The 19,284-nt window shown below is 47.3% G+C and overlaps 1 protein-coding gene across 4 annotated transcripts in view; it reads right to left on the bottom strand.

Moving 5' to 3' along the window:
* Positions 1 to 15,670, bottom strand: part of EGFR (epidermal growth factor receptor) — a 190,998-nt gene extending 175,328 nt beyond the window's left edge. For 2 of the 4 annotated variants that reach the window (XM_082471507.1, XM_082471508.1), the window contains exon 1: positions 15,412 to 15,670. In XM_082471507.1, coding sequence (XP_082327633.1) covers positions 15,412 to 15,499 — 88 coding nt within the window. In that variant the 5' untranslated portion in view covers positions 15,500 to 15,670. The remainder of the gene's footprint in view (positions 1 to 15,411) is intronic. The other 2 variants (XM_082471510.1, XM_082471509.1) reach the window with 1 other exon arrangement.
* Positions 15,671 to 19,284: the final 3,614 nt, after the last annotated feature.

The following is a 19,284-nucleotide window of genomic DNA, read 5'->3' as shown; positions in this document are numbered from 1 at the left end:
CGAATCTGCCTGCCAATGCAGGGGACATGGGTTCGAGCCCTGGTCTGGGAGGATCCCACATGCCACGGAGCAACTGGGCCCGTGAGCCACAATTGCTGAGCCTGCGCGTCTGGAGCCTGTGCTCCGCGACAACAGAGGCCGCGATAGTGAGAGGCCCGCGCACCGCGATGAAGAATGGCCCCCACTTGCCACAACTGGAGAAGGCCCTCACACAGAAACGAAGACCCAACACAGCCAAAAATAAATTAAAAAAAAAAAAATTAACTTCTAAATAGTACTGTGAAGGCTATGATTTCTGTATTATCACCTTACTAGCTAATTAAAATAGTGAGCATTTAGCCTAGCTTATATTAGATAAAGACATCAAACTAAATATTTAAAACTTTGCTAAGATGTTCCACTGGGGGCAGTTGGGGGTGGGTGTGTGCAGAGGACCTCCCTGTGCCTATTTTGCAACTTCCCGTGAATCTGTAATTCTTGAAAAATAAAAAGTTAACAACAAAAAGCTTTGCTGTTGCAGCAAACCACCATTCATATTTACATAAGGTGGTCAGTGTTTTATTTTTAGTCTAAGGACTACAACAATTTCAAAAGTCTTCCGAACATCTCTATTAAGTTAAAAAAAAAAAAATTATTGAGAAAAAAATAAGATCCAAACACTAAGTTCAGACAAATACCTACTTTAAAGTGTCTTTTTTAAAAAAATTTATTTATTTAATTTATTTATTTTTGGCTGCATTGGGTCTTCATTGCTGTGCGTGGGCTTTCTCTAGCTGTGGAGAGCGGGGGCTACTCTTTGTTGTGGTGCGTGGGCTTCTCATTGCAGTGGCTTCTCTTGTTGCAGAGCTCGGGCTCTAGGTGCGTGGGCTTCAGTAGTTGTGGCACATGGGCTTCAGTAGTTGTGGCTCGCGGGCTCAGTAGTTGTGGCTCGCAGGCTCTAGAGTGCAGGCTCAGTAGTTGTGGCACACGGGCTTAGTTACTTCATGGCATGTGGGATCTTCCCAGACCAGGGCTCGAACCCGTGTCCCCTGCATTGGCAGGCGGATTCCTAACCACTGCGCCACCAGGGAAGCCCTAAACTGTGTTTTGAAAGTGAAGAACTTATTCTCTCAAACGTTATCTAGGGAAGGTACAGCAGTTTACTTCCTTAATCCTAACCTTCCTAACTGCACATTTTCTTTTCTCCCATGCTTTAAAAAAAAAAAAAAAAAAAAAGAGCTAACCATAAAGTTAATTTTCTAAGAAAATAAATGTTTGTTTCCCAAAGGCTTACGTGTCAGGAGCGCTCACTGCTTCCCTGTGTGTCCTGCCTGTTTTCAAATGGCCCGCTCACAGGCAAGCCACATCTCCACGACTGTGCCGTGTGACTCCAAAAAGCTCAAGGATGGCGAGACCTGGCACGAAGGTTAGAACGCCCTTCAACCCAGTTGTAAATCAAGCGTCTCATAAATCTTCTCACTGTTTAAAGCAGCTACACTGTTAACAATGCCTATGAGATAAATTATCGTCTTTGGACTGTTAAGCTTTTCCATTTTTGGTGTTTCTTGCAGCAAAAGCAATTTATTTTTACTCACAGACTTAAAACAACTTTAAAAATAACTTTTATATGCTGCTGCTAGGAAATAGCAAGTCTCTAGCATGTTCATTCATGACCAGTCTGTTATCTTGCAAATTCAAAAACAATGATAAATCAAATGATAGACACCTAGAGAATTGGTACATTTTCCTGGTTCCACAAGAGCACCTGCAGGCCTTAGTACAAACCTGGTGAAGAACCGGAAAGCGAAGGAAGCTCTGAGGCTGGTGCCCCAGATGAAGGCAGCGGCCCCTGGGCAGGACATCTGCAGAAGCTCGGGACCCACCACACGTGCACTAAGCACTACCTGAAACAGCTTAATTTCAGAGCAAATGATAATTGAAAGGGGGAACACAGACCCATTTTTGTCTTTCTTTAGAAACTGAACTGTGGCTGAAACGGCCAAGGGCTCCCGGCAGGGCACCTGTCCAGGGGACCATGAAGACATAAAGGCTGGGGAAACGTGTGTGGCCATCAGTGCCATGGGCGCTGCAGTGATGAAAGGAGGGTCAGCAGGCAAAACGGACGAGAAATGGGCCTTCACAGTGGCGGTGATAAACGTGCTAACGCGAAAACAGCACAGGAATAGATCATCAGGTTGTACAATGAAATCAGGAGCATTCTGAAAACCGGCCCAGGGCTGTACAGGAACAAAACAGCAACAGTGCTCTTCCGAGGGAAACTGAGGCCCTGAGTGGGGCCACTGAGCCTTCCCTGCCTGGACCCCATGGCCTCCTGAGGACCCCAAGCCAGGATGGGCATCTGGGGCAGAGACCTGCAACTGCTGAGGACGCCAGCTCCCGGGCAGGGGCCAGGGCCACGCTGCCTGGGCGGATGAGCTCCGTGAGTGGTGTGACATTGCCCCACCCCAGGCTGCCCATCTACAACAGGGATCATAAAGGTCGTGGTGAGGGTCAGAGGTCAGAGTGCAAGTCAGCAGCACTTCACACAGGGATAACAGTGGGCTCTTCCGGAACGGACTCCATCCTCTAAACAAACCATCTCCTTTCATCCTCTGGGCAGCCCCAGGAGATAAGCACCATTACTGTCTCCATTCTACAGATGAGGAAAACAGGACTCACGGGGTTACTCAACTTGGCCAACGTGCCCAGCAACCAAGGGGAGACTGATGCAGACCCCACACCGTCCTGTGAGCGTGCAGGATGTAGAGCCTCCGTAAGTAACTTTTGTCCAGGAAAAGAACCACACGGCAGATCTAGAGGTTTTCTGATATATTCCTTGTTTTGGATATTTATATTTTAGTCCCATGTACACATTTTATTTTTCCTGTTTACAAAAAATTTAACATCAGACAGATGATAGCGATACGAACGTTATTATTGCCTTTTCTAGAATGAAAAAGTCATCCGTCAAATGTTGGTGACGATTACTCCTAGAATCGCTGGTCGAATGCATTCTTTAGCTTATTATAGTAACGTTTAGATTGGAAAAATTACTCGTAGACATGATCATTTTGGACACAGAACCAGTGAAATTCACAAACATCCACCTAATGGAAGCCTTTGTTTTGGGGGCGGTTACTCCAAGAGCCCTGAGCGATTGGCACGTGTGGCTTTTTCGACATCTGGTTTGGTAAGTCCTCTTCACCCCACAAATGTAGTCAATCCTTGGCTGAGGAAGTGTCCTCTTTCCCTGTTTGAGTCAAGAAACCCCAGAACGTTTTCCCCATTTAATAACGACCTTTTAATAAATGACATACACATTCCACTTTACAGCGCCCAACATATAAACGGATACACATTCTTCAGGAGAATCAATTCTATACCAACCAGTGGGCACAGCAAACTGATAAGTGACCAGAAGCATCTGCGGCAAAATGACACCAACAACAGAGCGAGGACAGTCACAGGCGACCAGGGGGCAGCGGTCGCACGTCTCTGGAGGTGGCACACACGTGCCGACCTGCAAACAGCCCAGCCGCGTGTGTCAGGATGCACACGATTCCCACCTGTCAGGGCCAGCCAAGCCACACCAGGAGGCAGAGGTGTGTGCACGCGGAGCTCTACGCAGGACGAAACTTCACCGATCAAACGCTGGGGAAACTCATCTGTAGACACGCGCTTCCCCCGAGACCACGCTCAGCTTCCAGCTCACCGCACGAAGCCATCTCCTCAGACAGAGACGGACTTCATCGTCCCACCCTCTCCCCATCTCTGAGAGACGCTGCTGAGTTGGCATTTTGATGGCTCATTTCAAAACCACTGGGTGTTAATTAATTATCATCTGTTACTTTTAAAGCTCCTTTTAAACTCAGCCTGGGCCTCTTCTGGCTCGACGGAACACCTCGTGAACAGGACATGTGACGGTCATGAGATCAGGACTGCATACTGTTACTACATTACGTGGTACCCAGTGGTTCTCTCTTAATTAAAAAGCAACCTTGTACATAGTGTCCAGAAGTCACCCAGCCTGTGAAACTTCAACAAACATGCACTCGGCATCCCTGCGCTCACCACCGTTGCACTGCACTGTGGTTGCCACCTCGGTCTACCTCTCCCTTGTCAGCTAGATGAGAGGATGCAAGCCTAGAAGGGGAATAAAGTCCAACCTCTCCCCACAATGAAGTCCAAGGAAGAAAGAAAAACTGCAACAGAAGAATGCACTCCTGAGAACTGTCCCCACCGTGGCATCAAACACCCCATTCTCACTGGCTCCTAGCATGGTTCAGACCTTGAATTTTTGACTACTTATTTCCCTGGCTATAGTTTGAATGTTTTGTTTCTGCAACTGGGCAACATTATGACTATTTAGTAGCTGTTGCTCAACAACCTAAAAACCTAGCTTTTCTAGCCAAGACTTTAAGGACAATCCCTATGTCACGAGGGAACATGGACTCAGATACCCACCCAAGTCCTCCATCAACCTGGGGCTTTCTCACTTAATGCCCTCCCCCCGCCAGGGACATCATTAAATTTGCATTTACACAAGAGAAAGTCTCTGGAGGCCAAAAGTGAAGTGAAAATCGGAGCAACTCATCTGACTGACTCTTTACGTCGTCCCATTTCACCAAATTGCTTAACTGTCTGTTCTGCCTTGGCTGGGCAGACTTTGCTGATTGAAGGTGAAATGGCATAGCTTTTGCCCAAGTAACTTCTGCAAGACTTAGAGGCTCAGTTACTAAAGTGGCCCTGAGATCAATATACTAGCTGCCTGTTCACTGTAAGGGTTTGTGCCATCTCAGGCTGCAAAAAATCACGTTCTCAGTGACAGCCCCTACATCTGAGTACACAGGCTGCAACTGCAGATCAGTTAGTCAGCCTACAGGGACTTCCCTGGTGGTCCAGTGAGTAAGAATCCGCACTCCCAATGCAGGGGGCCTGGGTTCGATCCCTGGTCAGGGAACTAGATCCCACATGCGTGCCGCAACTAAACACGCTGCAACGAAGATCCCGTGTGCTGCAACTAAGACCCGGCACAGCCTAAATAAATAAATAAATATTAAAAAGTAAAAAAAAATTATTCAGCTTACATACAGAACTTTTCCCTATTTCACTCGATAATTATGAAATATAAACATGCTCTTGGGGAATTTCTGCTGGAGTACTAAAAGTTTCCACTATGTTAGGAATAAACAATAACTGAAAAAAGCTCCTTCCTTTGTAATGGAGGAGAATGAACAGTGTATCTGGAGATTCTTTGAGGAAAGGTGTCTCTCCATCAATGAGGGGCCCACCCACTGTCATGTTCCTTGTTCCATCCATTTAACCGACAAAGCTCCTCAAAGTGGGACAACTTCACTTTTGTAATAAATTCTCCTCAAAGTCCACACTTCCAAGGATGATACTTGCCAGAATGGCTTTGTCTAAAGGGTGTGACGTAGACGTGAGCATCCCTGGAAAGCACACTGTTTGTTAAGTGTGTCTCTTTTCATCATAGCTGTTTACACACCCTAATGAACTGAAGTATGTGCTTCATTTAAATCACAGCATATGATTCTTTGCACAACTGTGTAAGTAAATTAGCACACTTTGCCACATGCATTGTGAACTGACCCAACTGCTACACCAAGGTGCTTTCTCCCCTCATTTTTTCTTCAAGTATTTACAGGTCTGGCAAATTTACATAAGCTTATGACTCTTTAAAATAAAGTTATACTTTTAATTTCTAAAGTAAACGTCTTCAAGGCTCATAAATTCAATGCCTGTATCTTATGAAACAGGCTATTACAACACATATATAAGAGACAACTCTCAAAAAATACTTCGTAACAAGAGGAAAAGTGGGAAAGGAACAATACAGAGCAGGAATTCTGAGGGGCATTAAAAACAAGTAATAGATGTATAACAGAAACGTTGAGGAATTCTGTTAGTCTTTTGATTCACAAACAGGACTAAAAATGATAGGAAGCATCAACAGCGAAGAACCAGGGACATCTCAGAGGAGGGGTAAGGAGAGCGTGCGGGACATCTGACACGGGTGACAGCGTGTCACCCGTGTCAGATGTGTCACAGGTGTCAGATGCGTCACCCGTGTCAGATGTGTCACAGGTGTCAGATGAGTCACCCGTGTGACACGTGTCACAGGTGTCATATGTGTCACCCGTGTCAGATGTGTCACCCATGTCAGATGTGTCACAGGTGTCAGATGTGTCACCCGTTAGATGTGTCGGATGCATCACCCGTGTCAGATGTCACCCGTGTCAGATGTGTCACCTGTGTCAGATGTGTCACCTGTGTGACATGTGTCACAGGTGTCAGATGTGTCACCTGTGTCAGATGTGTCAACCATGTCAGATGAGTCACCCATGTCATGTGTCACCCATGTCACCTGTGCCAGATGTGTCACCCGTGCCAGATGTGTCACCCGTGCCAGATGTGTCACCCGTGTCAGATGCATCACCCATGTCAGATGCGTGACCCGTGTCAGATGCATCACCTGTGTCAGATGTGTCACACGTGTCGGGAGACAGCGTGTGTTGTGAAGCAGGAAAAGCTCTCGGCACCTAAGTGTTGACTAGCCCAGTAACCATGGGCAAACTGCAGAACCCCTGTGAGCCTGGGTCCTGCACCTTCAAATGTGGATAATTATCTCCATCCCATTGGGTTGTTGGGAGCCTGGGAAAGATGGATATTAGGGCATTTTGTAAACTGTGAAGTGCTGTATAAATGCAAGGTGTTATTATTATTATGACATCAATGTTTTAGCATCTAAATTATAGGGACAATACATTTATTATCGACATGTTTAAATATATACCTTGCATGCATTTAGATTTGCTTTTAATTTCATAGACAGTTCCAGCTGGCAGGAGGCTCAGAACCATCTGGTTTAGTTGTTTTTTGGAAGTTGAAACTAGGAAGGTAGATTCTAATCTGTTTTCTCTTCCTATTGTAACTAACAACAGATTACTGGGGGAAAAATACATTAAGCTACATAGTAAGGAAAACTTTAGCAACACCACTTTTAAGGAATGATACAAGAATATGCTTATTTGTACAAAAAATAATCATAAATACTGAATGTCTTTGATACTTTCTAACTTAAAAAAATTACATAGTATATTATTGCAGTCACTCGTCAAAGGTTTTCACTGCAATCTTTTGTGGAAATTTTCTTTCTCTGCAAACGCTTATTCATAACAGCTTCCAAAAAGAAAGAGAGAAAGGAAGGAGGAAAGGAAGGACGCAAAGAAGGCAAGGGAGGGAGGACAGATTAAGGTAATACATTATTCTCAGTCATAAATATGTTCCATGCATGAAGTCTATTAAAGTATCAGGAAATGGCAAGAGAAAGAAATCAGGAAGTAACTATAAGGAAAGGTTTCTGATTCTCTATTAACTCTGTAGCAAATCAAAGCCAAAAAAAAGTTCTGAAATGCATTGTATTTAAAAATCAATACCTTAAATACCAACAGGTGATACAATAATGCTTCGACTAGACTACCACCTTTTGCTTTTCTGTCATTCATCTGGACTTAATCAAAAGTAGTGGGGTGTTTTTTTCTTTTCTTGTGAAAGAGGTGATAATTTTTTAACTTTCTAATATTATGTTAAAGTATACTTTAGTTAAAAAAAAAGACAGGATCTTACAAGTTAGTACTAGAAGAAACTTAAAATAGTTTATCTTGTTCAGCACAATTTTAGCCATCTACTCTAGTTTATGATGCATACAAATGAACTAAGAGATACTGTGTAAATGCAGAAAGGGTATGGCAATAAAATCTCCCTACAGACTTCAGGTATTCCACATTTGCTGGTAAATAAGTAAAACCAGGTTTGTGATATAAAAAATTTTTTTTGCAAAACTTTCTGAAATCCCATTTACAATTTTAAGAGATTTCTGGGAACACTTGCCTGTCCTTAAGGACTTGCACAGATTCAATAAATGATTTGTTTTTATTCCAGACACTAAAGTAGAGATGAATTTATGAGTGAGGGCAAAGAAACTACAACATGCAGTTTTTCACATACATTCAGTTTGTCAAACTGGAGAGACTATATGCAATGCATCAGTTTTCTCCAAGACTTAGAGTAAAAGAAAGGAACTTCCGCAAGTGGTCATAATGATAGCATGTGCAAAGGCCTACAACTGCTAAGGCCATCATGACATCATTCACCATGTGCAGGCCTGCATGTCCACAGTAGTAAAACCTTCAGGTATCACATTTCTGCGATTAAAATAAAATCCTTCATAAATGCTCTTAAAACAACTGCTAAGTAAACAGTGGTCTAGAACCACTTCCATATTTCCTTCCACTTAAAGGCAGGAATGAGTGCACAAGGGAGCATCTGCAGTCATTAATCCCCTGTTACAAATCCGCCTGGTTGTTTCCAAATGACCTCTGCAAATAAACAGGTAAACCTGTGCAATTTTCAACAGTGAATCAGGAAATAGATGTCTTCTAATTCATAAGTGATAGTGGCTCGATTAACTTGAGAGATTTTCTGAGCTCAATGTGATTCAACATGTATTTATTGTGTCTAGAATTATGCAGACTTTTGTTGCCATTTTCTCCTTGCTTTCTGTAGTAGGAGTTAAATAAAGGATCGGACGAAGTCATTTTTCTTATTCACAACAAGTTTTAGGGACAAATCTTGCTACTGGGGAGAATGTTAAAACTATGAACTATAATCCAGATGCTAGTTCAATCCTTCATATCTGGTTAATTTTTAAGAAGATGACCAAATGACCATTTTATTTTTTAAATATAAAATGTGTCAGCTCTCGGGCACTTTACTTTTGACATGGTAAGTTTCCTTATGCTCATTTAGAAAAGGAAGCAGGAAATGCTAAAGCCTTCACCTGTGCCTTTACGAAGTGGCCAGCCATGGCGGGGCTGCTGCAGGACTACCAGTCACAGTATCATCTCCCTCTTTTCCCTTCGCATGGAGACCAGGCAAAACCTCATTCTCTGAGGTCCAGCTAAATGTCCTCTTTCTGAGACGCTGCCGCTGTCCCAGAGATAGATGCAGCCCCTTTTCTGGGCTCCCACCGAAACCCCCATCACATCTATCACGAGACGTTGTGCTACACGTGTCCCTCCCCCCTGCTCAGCCCTGCAAACTGTGCATCTAGTGAGGCCGAGCACAATTCCCGCGTTCCTCTAGTGTGTACCCAGAACCCAGCTCGAGGCCTGTGGGCAGCATGTTAGCAGTTCTCGAACCCTGGCCCCAACCCCCAGTGCCTTATTCAGAGGTCCAGGCTGGGGATTCAGGAATGTGCATTTCTCTTAAGTTCAAGGTGCTACTACTGCTGTCTTGGGACATACTCTGAGAGCCACTGTAGTAGACTTCTCATGTATCAGTTCATGAAAAACATGCAAATCTGAGACTCATTTATTAATGAAATATAAACCAGCCCCTCACTCTTGAGGAAGCCCATGTAATGAGTAAAACACGGGAATCAGAGAAGACAACATTTCTTCTCTGCCACAAGCTATACACACCACTTACTCCACTCATCACAACCCCCCAGGGAGTTTTAAAAAGTATGTGCCGGTGTTCCATCCTCCAGAAATTTGGACTGGACTGGCCTAGGGTGCAGCAAGGCATCCTGTTTTTCAGAAGCTTCTTGGTGATTCTAAGGAATGTTCAAAGTGGAAAGGCTGCTGTTTTTAAAAAAAAAAGGAGTCACCTCCTGGTCTTTTCGGTTCAGTCACTAATGTACAAAACCAAGTAATCCGATGCTGTCCTAAATAAGACACGGCGGATTCCCATCTGAGGAGGTGCACAGCAGTACACCAATACAGTTCCCAGCGTACTTCGATGCACGGTACATTATTCATCGGTTGCCGATAACTGCACCTCATCAGGTTGCTCACCACAGCAGCCGAGTCCGAAAAGCAGCTGGTGATCTACAACCTGGCCAGGCTCAGTATGGATGGCGGCAGTGCAGTGAGCATAAAACAGGCTGGGGCGAGTTGTCCTACAGCCAAAGACAACGCCTGCCATTGAAACGTCTAATAGAACAACAATTCAAGGCCACACTGCTCTCTTGGGCTCCAGACCCGTACGCTCTACTGCCTCCTGGACTTTTCCGTCTGAGCGCTGCAAATCCCACCAATCGACTCCATCCCTCCTGGAGCGTTTGCAGCCTCCGTGAATGGATTTACATTTGTCCAGGCTTCCTGTGTGGCATCCTGGGGTTCTCCATTTCTCATACTCGTTACACATAATTATCAATCAGCTCTACCTCCAGATCTGCCCGAGTCTCTTGTTCTGCAACCTCACTGGTCCTGAGACATCATTTCACCCGCAGGAGTCACCCATCTCCCTAGTGCTACTGTTGCCCCTATAATCCATCCCCCACAATCCTGCTGGAGTCATCTTTCCGAAACACCAAACACATCACGCCAGTTCCTAGCTTCGAACTCCACGGTGCCCCTCCCTTCACACACAGCTCCCACGAACTGCAGGCTCGTCAACTCTCCCTTCTCCTCCCATCACACTGAATAACCAGTGCTCTTCGGGACTTTGCTACTCTTGGCACTTCTCTCGGAATGCCCTTCACATCATACGTCATAGTCTCTGGGGAAATACCCATAGCTCTCTGCAGGCTCAAATGAGTAATCCCTTCCATTTGGGGCTATACCTGGCCCCCTCTCCAGGTAGAATTCAAAGCAAGGACTAAATACCAGAAGACTTCTTTATCCTGCATGGAATTCTATCATCGCTTCTGTGACATTTTCACACTTGTTATCTATAGATCTCTCTTCCCATACTGGACTTCTAGACACTTAAGGGCAAGTATCAAGTCAGATTCATTCCTAGAGTTCAAAATGTGGATGGAACAGCACACACTGTCACCATGGTTTGAACGTAAAGAAAAAAATGCAAATAAAAGCCAAGGCTGTAATACACAGTAATACTCATCCTTTTATTCGAAGGAAGAACAATAGTGGTTAACTTATGTAATAATAATTAAATAAACTAAATTAAATGAACTAAATCAAGGCCATGTTTGCTGGCCCCCTAGTAACAGGTGCAATTGTGGCTATAACAAGAACTATGTACAAGGCATTCTCACCTAACCATTAGTCCACTAAATTGCAATTTGAGACTCTTGATAATGACAAGTTCCAGATATAGCCAGAAGAGATACTTGGACTCTGGGTTTTTCCATGAGAAACCACCAAAATGGGATATAATGCTGGGGCAAAGAAGGAAACTCTACCCCACACTCAAGCTTTTGCAGACGACTTTCTTAAGCAAGCTGCTGAAATTTGGTAGGAGTAAAGTTTATTTTAAGCATATGCAACTCACAGATGCTCAGTCAGCAGGGTCAGACATTTGATCTTATACTTCAGCGTCTTCAGAGATTAAAACGTCAAATCCAGTTCTTAGCTTCTAATGAGGCTAAGTAAACAAGCCACCACTGCTCGCCGGCCCCAGCTACCCCTCCTGCACCAGCTGGCTCAGGGAACTTTCTAGACAACTGAATCGAGTGTTTCTATCTAAGCCTGTTGTAAGGAAGCTGGACCTGATGACTCTGAAAATGTGAAAATTTCAGTCAAACCGGTTATTTGGCATTAAGTCTCAAAGCCTGGATCCTTGCCCGAATTCAAGCTCACCTGCTTACGCCCATGGGCTGGATGGCAGACTATCCTTAGATGCTGTGCAAAGAGACAACTGTAGGAATTTTCTCAAAAAAGACAAGCTTTTAGAAGGGAGATGAAAAAGAAGGTATGGGCAGAAGCTCCGATGCAAATGGGAATGACCTACGAGAACAAGCTAAGATGTAAGTTCTGTTCCATGGGTGTTGATGGTTCAGAAATAAACCAGTAATAATTAACTGAGACCAAAAATGTTTCTTATCATAATTTCGAATGTCCACAAGTGACAGAAGAAAACGAAAATGGGATTTGTTCAGTAGAAATCTGAGGGGCATAATATAATTTTTAAATTGTGTCTACAAGGAAACAACACATGGGTGAGCCATGTTCTAGAACTTGGACCTTTTCTCAAAACATACCTCTATTAGTAAAACCATAAGCCCGTTTCTACTATACTAAGTCCAAATGAAAACACAAACACACACACAAGCACAAGTTTCACAGCAAGCCACAGGGCGAGTGCAAGCCAATTTCTTAGGTGTCCTTCAACAAGCCGTGTGTCCGCAACGCTCTGATTCTGCCCCCGTATCAGGGCTTGGGGCACCAGCATGGGGCTATCTTCTCTTAGACACCATGATCATCAATTTAATGTTAGAGCTGGCTTGCCACTCCTGTCAAGAAAGTTTCAGACACTAGCTGCTAGTCCTGGAGCTTTGATCAAAGGAAAAACAAAGAGTATTTTCTTTTTAAACAGGGCAGAATTCTTCCTCTTTACTGACACTACCTCTAAAAACATTTAAAAACATGTTAGTGCCATCACATGGACCGAGTCTAATTACATAGCACAATGGATTCTGGCAATCGGCTTCTTCAAACTTCAGAATAAGTTTTTGAAAATCTATGGACTATAAAACGAAACATATGACGCCTGAAATGGCAGTCCAAAGCCGATGGGAGCTATCAGCCTGTTACTGCTAGACGGAGCTACCCGGGTGTGGACAGATGACAGACACACAGACGCTGGTTTCCTTTTCAGATCTGAAAAGCAATCTACTAATACTTAATTAGTGGCCCAAAGAACCACTCTGGAAGCAACAACAGAAACCATTAAGATTACCCCTGCCCCTTTGAATTCATAATGTCTGGCACATTCTGTGCGCTCCATAAATATTCGTTGAACTGAGAAATGAGGACTCAAGAAGCTGGAGCTGGCAAGGGACGTGTCCACCTTCACACAGAGCGGGAATAAGGACACAGGCTCCTGGCCTCCGGGCCAGAACTGAGTGGGAGTCCTCTGGTCTCCTTAGAGGAAGGAGGGTTCGCTCTGGATACAATTTGGAATCCCCGAGTTTGTCCTCTTCAATACAGCCCAGACCTACTGAACCAAGGATGTCCTCAGAGGAGGGGCCAGGCAGGCTGGCTTGGCTGGGAATACCACCCAGGATCACTTCCGGAGTAGCGCCTTCACCTTTCCGTTTTGCAAGAGCAAGGGGCTTGCTCAACATCCCTCCAGCAATCTCCATGGTCACGGCTCACTTGGTGATGGAGCTCCTCCACAAAAGGTGCCTCCTGAGTACCGGGAGCAGGAGTCCAGACCACGGGCCGGGCGGGTTCCCCATCCCCGGTCCTCCTCCTCCCCTGCCAGCTTCCTACATCACACACACCCACAGGGCTCCCCCAAAACCAGAACTCACACAAGACAGCACAGGCAGGGGCGGGGGGAAGCTCTGGGGCCAGAAGGCCTGACTTCGAATCCAGGTTCTGCCTCTTGCTAGCTGTGGGAAAGTCACCTCTCTGTACCTCAGTTTCCCCAAATATAATGAGAGGACCCACCTCGTATGGTTGATGTAAGGATTAAGAGGACACTTAAAACGGTGTCTGACAGGACCAAGTGCAGTAAGAACAAAAGACACCGTATCTTAGAACCAAACCAATCTCTCTAAAATGAGTAAATTTTCTAGAACAAAACTGACCACATTTGATTGATATGGGTCTTTCACACTTTTTGTTAATAATCTGCCCCTTACACTTTGGCCTTTTTATGTTACTTTAACCCAATGACGTTTGCTCACCTACTCTCACTATTCTATTCAGGAGGATTCTGTTTTAAACAAACACGGGACTAACAGGCAAATTCAGTGGTAGTTATATATTTCTTAGAAACAAATCTCCAAGCACTGACAGCAGTGTTCAAAGGGGTTAACAGCGAGGAGCTGGGAACATTTCTGCAGTGAGAAAAGTGATGATTTGGAGACACTCCAAGAGTTTAATTTAAAATAAGGATGGGGTCCCCTTGCCACCTGCCTAAAAGAACCCTACTGTCAACTGATTCAGGAGCAGGACCACAGCCTCCTGGGTTCACAGCATGGAGTAGGGGAGCCCGTCAGACTAGGAGGAGGAGAAGCTTTCAGTGAAAAGACTAATCCCTTATTACTGAAATCACCCCCACGTCCTCTTTCCCGTACTTTTGCAAGATTGTTAAAACTCCAGATGTTCCAAAAGAGCTTTTTAAATTGGCAGGTAATCTCTCCAGAGATTTTACCTCTATTGCCAGTGATTCCCAAACCCAGCTGCCCAACAAAAGTACCGGAAGAGCTTTTTAAAATACAGATGCCAGATCTCACCCCAGACCAGAGAAATGAGAAAGTCTGCGGGTGGGAGCCAGACGTCATTTTTTTTTGTTTTGTTTTGTTTTAATGTCCAAGTGATTCTAATTTGCAGCAAAGTTTGGGAACCACTGCTTTATGCCTTAGCGCTCCCACAGCAAAGGCGCTCAGCCCCAAACCCAACTCCCTGTGCCAATGACATCAACAGCAAGTACAGACCTGACTCTCGGAACCCGGGCTGCTCGATCTTGAAATTGTGCAATTAAACCTTCTGAGGCATGTTTCTCGTGTCAAGTGGGTTTATGGTCGGTAGTCACGAAGCCAGACTCGCTCATGTTAGGTCTGGACAGGGCACACGTGAACCATGGACATCAATCCATTTTTTTTTTTTTTTTTTAGTTAAGTTTAATATTTTGGTTGGCCTAATGTCAAATTCTTCAAAAAGCTAGAAGACACATCCCAAAGAGAAAAATCTCTGGATTTTAAGGAGGAAAGCTTGCTGTGAGTCCTGTTTTGAAACCGCGGGGCCCCGGCCAGGATGGGTTCCGCCCCTGGGGCGTTCGCACCAGGACCCGGCTGTCGCTCCGGGGCCGGTCCCACCGCTCTGTCCACTCCACCGCGCAGCCCGGACACGCGGCCCAAAGGCTGCAGGTGGGGGCGAGTCTCGGCAGTCCCGGGAAGCCACCACTCACGAGAGCCCGCCGTCTGGGAAGGCGCGGACGGCCGGGGGCAGCTCGCGGCGGCAGGGGGGCCGCGGACGGGCCGTGCCGAAGGGAGGGGCGGCCCTCCCAGCCGCGCAGCACAGGTGGCTGGTGTCCGGGACGAGCTCCCGGGCCTCCGGGTCAAGGGTGCGCCGGGAGGAGGGCTCACGGGGTCGGAGAGCCGGCCCGGGGGCGGGGCGCGGGTGCGGAGGGCCGCTCCCGTTCCGGAGGTCCGAGGGGGCGGGATGGACCCCGCGCCTCTCCTCGGCCCCCGGGCCCGGGCTGACTGCTGACGCACGTGCCGGGACGCACCCGCCCCGCACCAAGCGCTCGCCGGGGCGTCCACCCGGCGGAGGGCAGGACAGCGGACGGGAAAGCCGCGCTCCGGGCTCCTCGGCCCGCCGCGCCTCGCGCCCGAGGTGCCCCGCCGCCCGGAACCGAGGCGCGCGTTCCTCGGCGGCCCGGCAGAAGCGCGGCCGCCCAGGACGGGAAGGACGGCGGCGCGGGCAGCCTTACCTTTCTTCTCCAACAGCGCCGGACTCGCCTGGAAGTGCGCGGCCAGAAGCGCCAGGAGCACGGCGCGGCTCGCCTCGGAGCGTCGCATCGCGCCGGGCTCCGCACTCGGTCGGGACGCAGCGGCGGCCGTGCACGGGGCGCGGGACTCGGCGGCGCGGGGCAGACGGGGCTCGCGCGGGGCCGCGGGCGTGCGCACCGAGCCGGGGCGGAGGCTGCGCGCTGCGCCGGCCGCCAGGATGTCTAGCTCTCTGGGGCGGGGGCGGGGGCGCTGGGAGGCCGAGCCGAAGGAGGAGGGACCGGGAGGAGGGGCGGACGGCGCGCCTCGCGGAGGAGGAACCGGCGGGAGGAGCGTCGGCCGGCAGGACAGGGGGAGGCGGACAGCGGCGGCCCCGGGAGCCCGGCGCCCGGGAAGGGGGCGTGCAGAGCCGAGCCAGGCCTCGGGAGTTCATTGCGGAGCCGGGCGTTCCCCGCGCTGTCCCTCGGGACGGGTCCTCGAGGACTTGCCTGCGGTCTCGTTCATCCAGCCTACTGCGAGCCACTTATGTGCCAGGGTTCCCGTTTCCCTTCTTCCTCCCTCCAACTTGCGGAGCAAACTTGTTCTAGCTCCGGGCAAACTGGCCGAGCCTTAGGCCAAGGCCGGATGATGGTACTTAGGGGGAAACCACCGATTTATTCTGGCCCCCAACTGCTCTGAGCACCCCGGGATCCCAGTGGGGGGGTCAGCGGCGGTCTGGCCTCCAAGAAGGTAGTTAGCCGCGCCCGCGTGGATGCGGTGGGTGCCTGGCCTCTGAGATGCGCTCTCAAGTCCGAGGGTCCTTCGGATCCCGTCAGGCACCCTCGAAGTCGTCTGAAATGAGGGCACCCAACTCCTGACACAGAGACTAGCCTTGGAAAAACGTGTATTGAACGAGTGCATGGGCACCGAAGGAGCCTGCAGCATTTCATGTGCCAGGAGTACTTGAAAAGCAAATACATGCAGTAAATCACTTCAAAAAGTCAAGCGCTGAGAATAAAGGCTCAGCACAAACACTAGCTAGGTGCCCCTCTGCCCAGAGACAACCACGCTGTAACTCAAGCAGGAGAAAAGCCAGGGAAACCCACTAAGGACTCGGCTAGAAGAAATTAGCCTTTCTCAGGCTGCAGGAACTTTTTAGCTAAATTCCTTCAGCAAAGGCCGCCTTACCCTACTGCTCCAACTCCTACAGGACAGATGTCTTCCGCCTGTGTACAGCCGGATTGCCTCTCCTCACCAGGTCCACTGTGACATTCAGGCGGTTCAGCTCTGGTCTCCCTGCTGTTTAAGCAGGAATCACAAACCTACAGTAAGCAGAGTTAAAGCAGGACCTTTCCTATGGTTGGAGGAGCAGAACTTTACATCTTTCCTTCCCAGGCAGCAAGTCCATGGAACCTGGGACTTCTTTAAATTTAGAGTCATCTGTGTTTGTTTCTTTGTTTTAATGAATCAGGACGACCACTGAGCCTGCTGAACTCATCCAGCCCCTGGATGAAGGGGGCTGTGTACGTTCTGCAGTCTGTGGCTTCGGTCCCCTCCACACACTCCAAACAAGGACTTAAAGTGGTTTGTAAAGAAACAACCTCAGGAAAGGACAACCTGCTAGAGAAGGACACCAAGGCACACAGCAGTGGGGGCACAGAATGCAGCAAAGGGTGCGTCTCGTAGCAGAGATCTGCTCACAGAAATTCTGTGCATTTACTCAACAAGGGCCACAGACTGGGCCCTGAGCCATTGTCAAGGAAACGTTTGTGTGGTAGCACGAATATACTGTCCATTAAAACACCAAGCTATTCAAGCTACATCAAATATTTAAGACTGCACAGGGATTTCTCCCATGACTCTCCCAAAAGGAGAGAGCAACTACCTTCATAGTGCATCGTTCCATACGACCTGATGGCATCTCGAGAAGCAGAGTCTTGTGAGAACAATTACGTGAAGAGGCAGGGTGACACTTCAGGCACACGAACCAATACGGGATTGGTCCCAGTGACTGGAGAGGAACGGGAAAGCTCAGCATCCTCTTGGGACATGTATGTGACGGTTCAGCTTCTCCTCTGAGCTTGTGATGTGAGGGGTGACATTCAGGATGATTTTATGCTCTTTGACAGGTACGTGGAGTGGAGTGTATTCATGAATGTGTTACTTGTTAAGAAAAACACTGTGTGGCTGATCTAACAGAAATGACATCCTCTTGAGAGAACGGAGCTTTGCCCAGACTGGGCCCTGTAGACAGGATGCTCGGGCACCCAGCCTCTGCAAGAAGTGATCCCACGTCACATCCCGGGCCATATCCCAAGCAAAAGCTGCCCCTACCACCACCACAGGAATAGCAGGAGCAGCCTTGACTCCACTGTATTAAGTACTGATCAGAAATTAGCTTATCTGACCACCCATGAGCTAGGTTACGCTTTTGTCTGCCTTTTATAGCAAGATGATGCCGTGGCTGGGAAAGGTTAAGTAAATAACTTGCCCAAAGTCCCAAAGCATCCTTGCTAGTCATGAGGCCAGCCTTGAACTCAAACCCTGGCCACGTCCTTCATCACTCTCATACTGCCACTTTTCCAGACCTGAGACACATGGAGACTTCAGGCCCCCAAATTCTATTTCAGAAGATCTTGGAAACTTTTTAGAGAAGGTACAACCAAAAATTTCTACTTGGCCCCAAAATTCCTACATAAAGCATCCGTGCACACCAAGTATGCACTGAGACTGTAGTACATCCCACATTAAATCTTCTGTGGTCCATCAATTTTCATAACACAGGCTGTTCATGACTTTGCCAGCGATAGATCAGAAATTTTTTCCTCTCCTCTAATGAGCAGTTCTCCTCTTTGAAGAAGTTTCTGAGTATTTTAAATAAGACTTTAATCCTTTCTGGAAGGAACATGGCAGTGAATCCCCTGAAACCACACACCCTGTGGAAGGGGAGGAGAAGCCGGGGTTATTTGGCAGGGTGACAGTGGGAGGGCTTCAAATATTTTAAGTTCCATTTTAGGCAAAAGGCATTTGACCACCTGTTTTCTCTGGCCTTTGAGGTCAAAGCAGGAATTGAAGAGGATGAAACACCAGAGTGGCAGATTTCAGAATTTAAAAAAATATCTTTTGTAAACTACTGGCGTTATCTAAAAGTGGGTTGAGCTGCCTCCAAGTGGAAAGTGTTTCTCCATCCCTAGAGAGGTTTGTGTGCAGAAAGAGCACGAGGGGAAGCTGTGAATTAAGGGCTGAACCAGATCGCTTCCAATCCTAAAATTCTCTAAGAACGTGCATGTCTAAAACAGGTTCCCATTTCAATGTACACACACTCAACAGCTCTTCTAAAGATATATTTTAAGAAGACACAAGAATTGTCACTGGGGAGGAGAGCTAGGTAGCTGGGGGTCAGGAGTTAGAGGGAGACTTGTTTTTCAAATGTCTGTCCTTTTACACACTTACAATTTTACACTGTGAGCAGACATTACCTGTTTCTGAGAGGTAAGAGTCAGTGGCCTCAGAAACCCTGCCGAGGTTCCTGGGCGGTGCTGGTGGCAGGCTTTCCGGGTTTCCTCTCCCTTTGAGTCGAGTTATTTGCATTTGACTCTGAGTTGAGACCTATCTCTGGCAGAATAGAAAAAAGCAGCTTCTTTTTCAGGGATCATATGCTGACACCAAAGTGCTGAGGCCTTCATTTATCATTAGTATTCTTAGTAGTATTATATGTTATTCGTATTCTTCCTTATCTCTAGGGTTGAGGGTTACGTAATTCTCAAAAAGCAGGATCGCGTTTTGAATGCTAGTTTCTGGCGTTGTTGCGATGTTTGTTAATTACTTTGCGCAGGGATCTTGTAGGAGGTTTCTGGACTCTGTACAATGCCTTGCCC

Source organism: Balaenoptera physalus (assembly GCF_965194825.1).
Source record: "Balaenoptera physalus genome assembly, chromosome: 8".
Taxonomy (NCBI): Eukaryota; Metazoa; Chordata; class Mammalia; order Artiodactyla; family Balaenopteridae; genus Balaenoptera; species Balaenoptera physalus.
The sequence above is the reverse complement of the archived record's forward strand: the minus strand, read 5'-3'. Positions and strand labels throughout refer to the sequence as shown.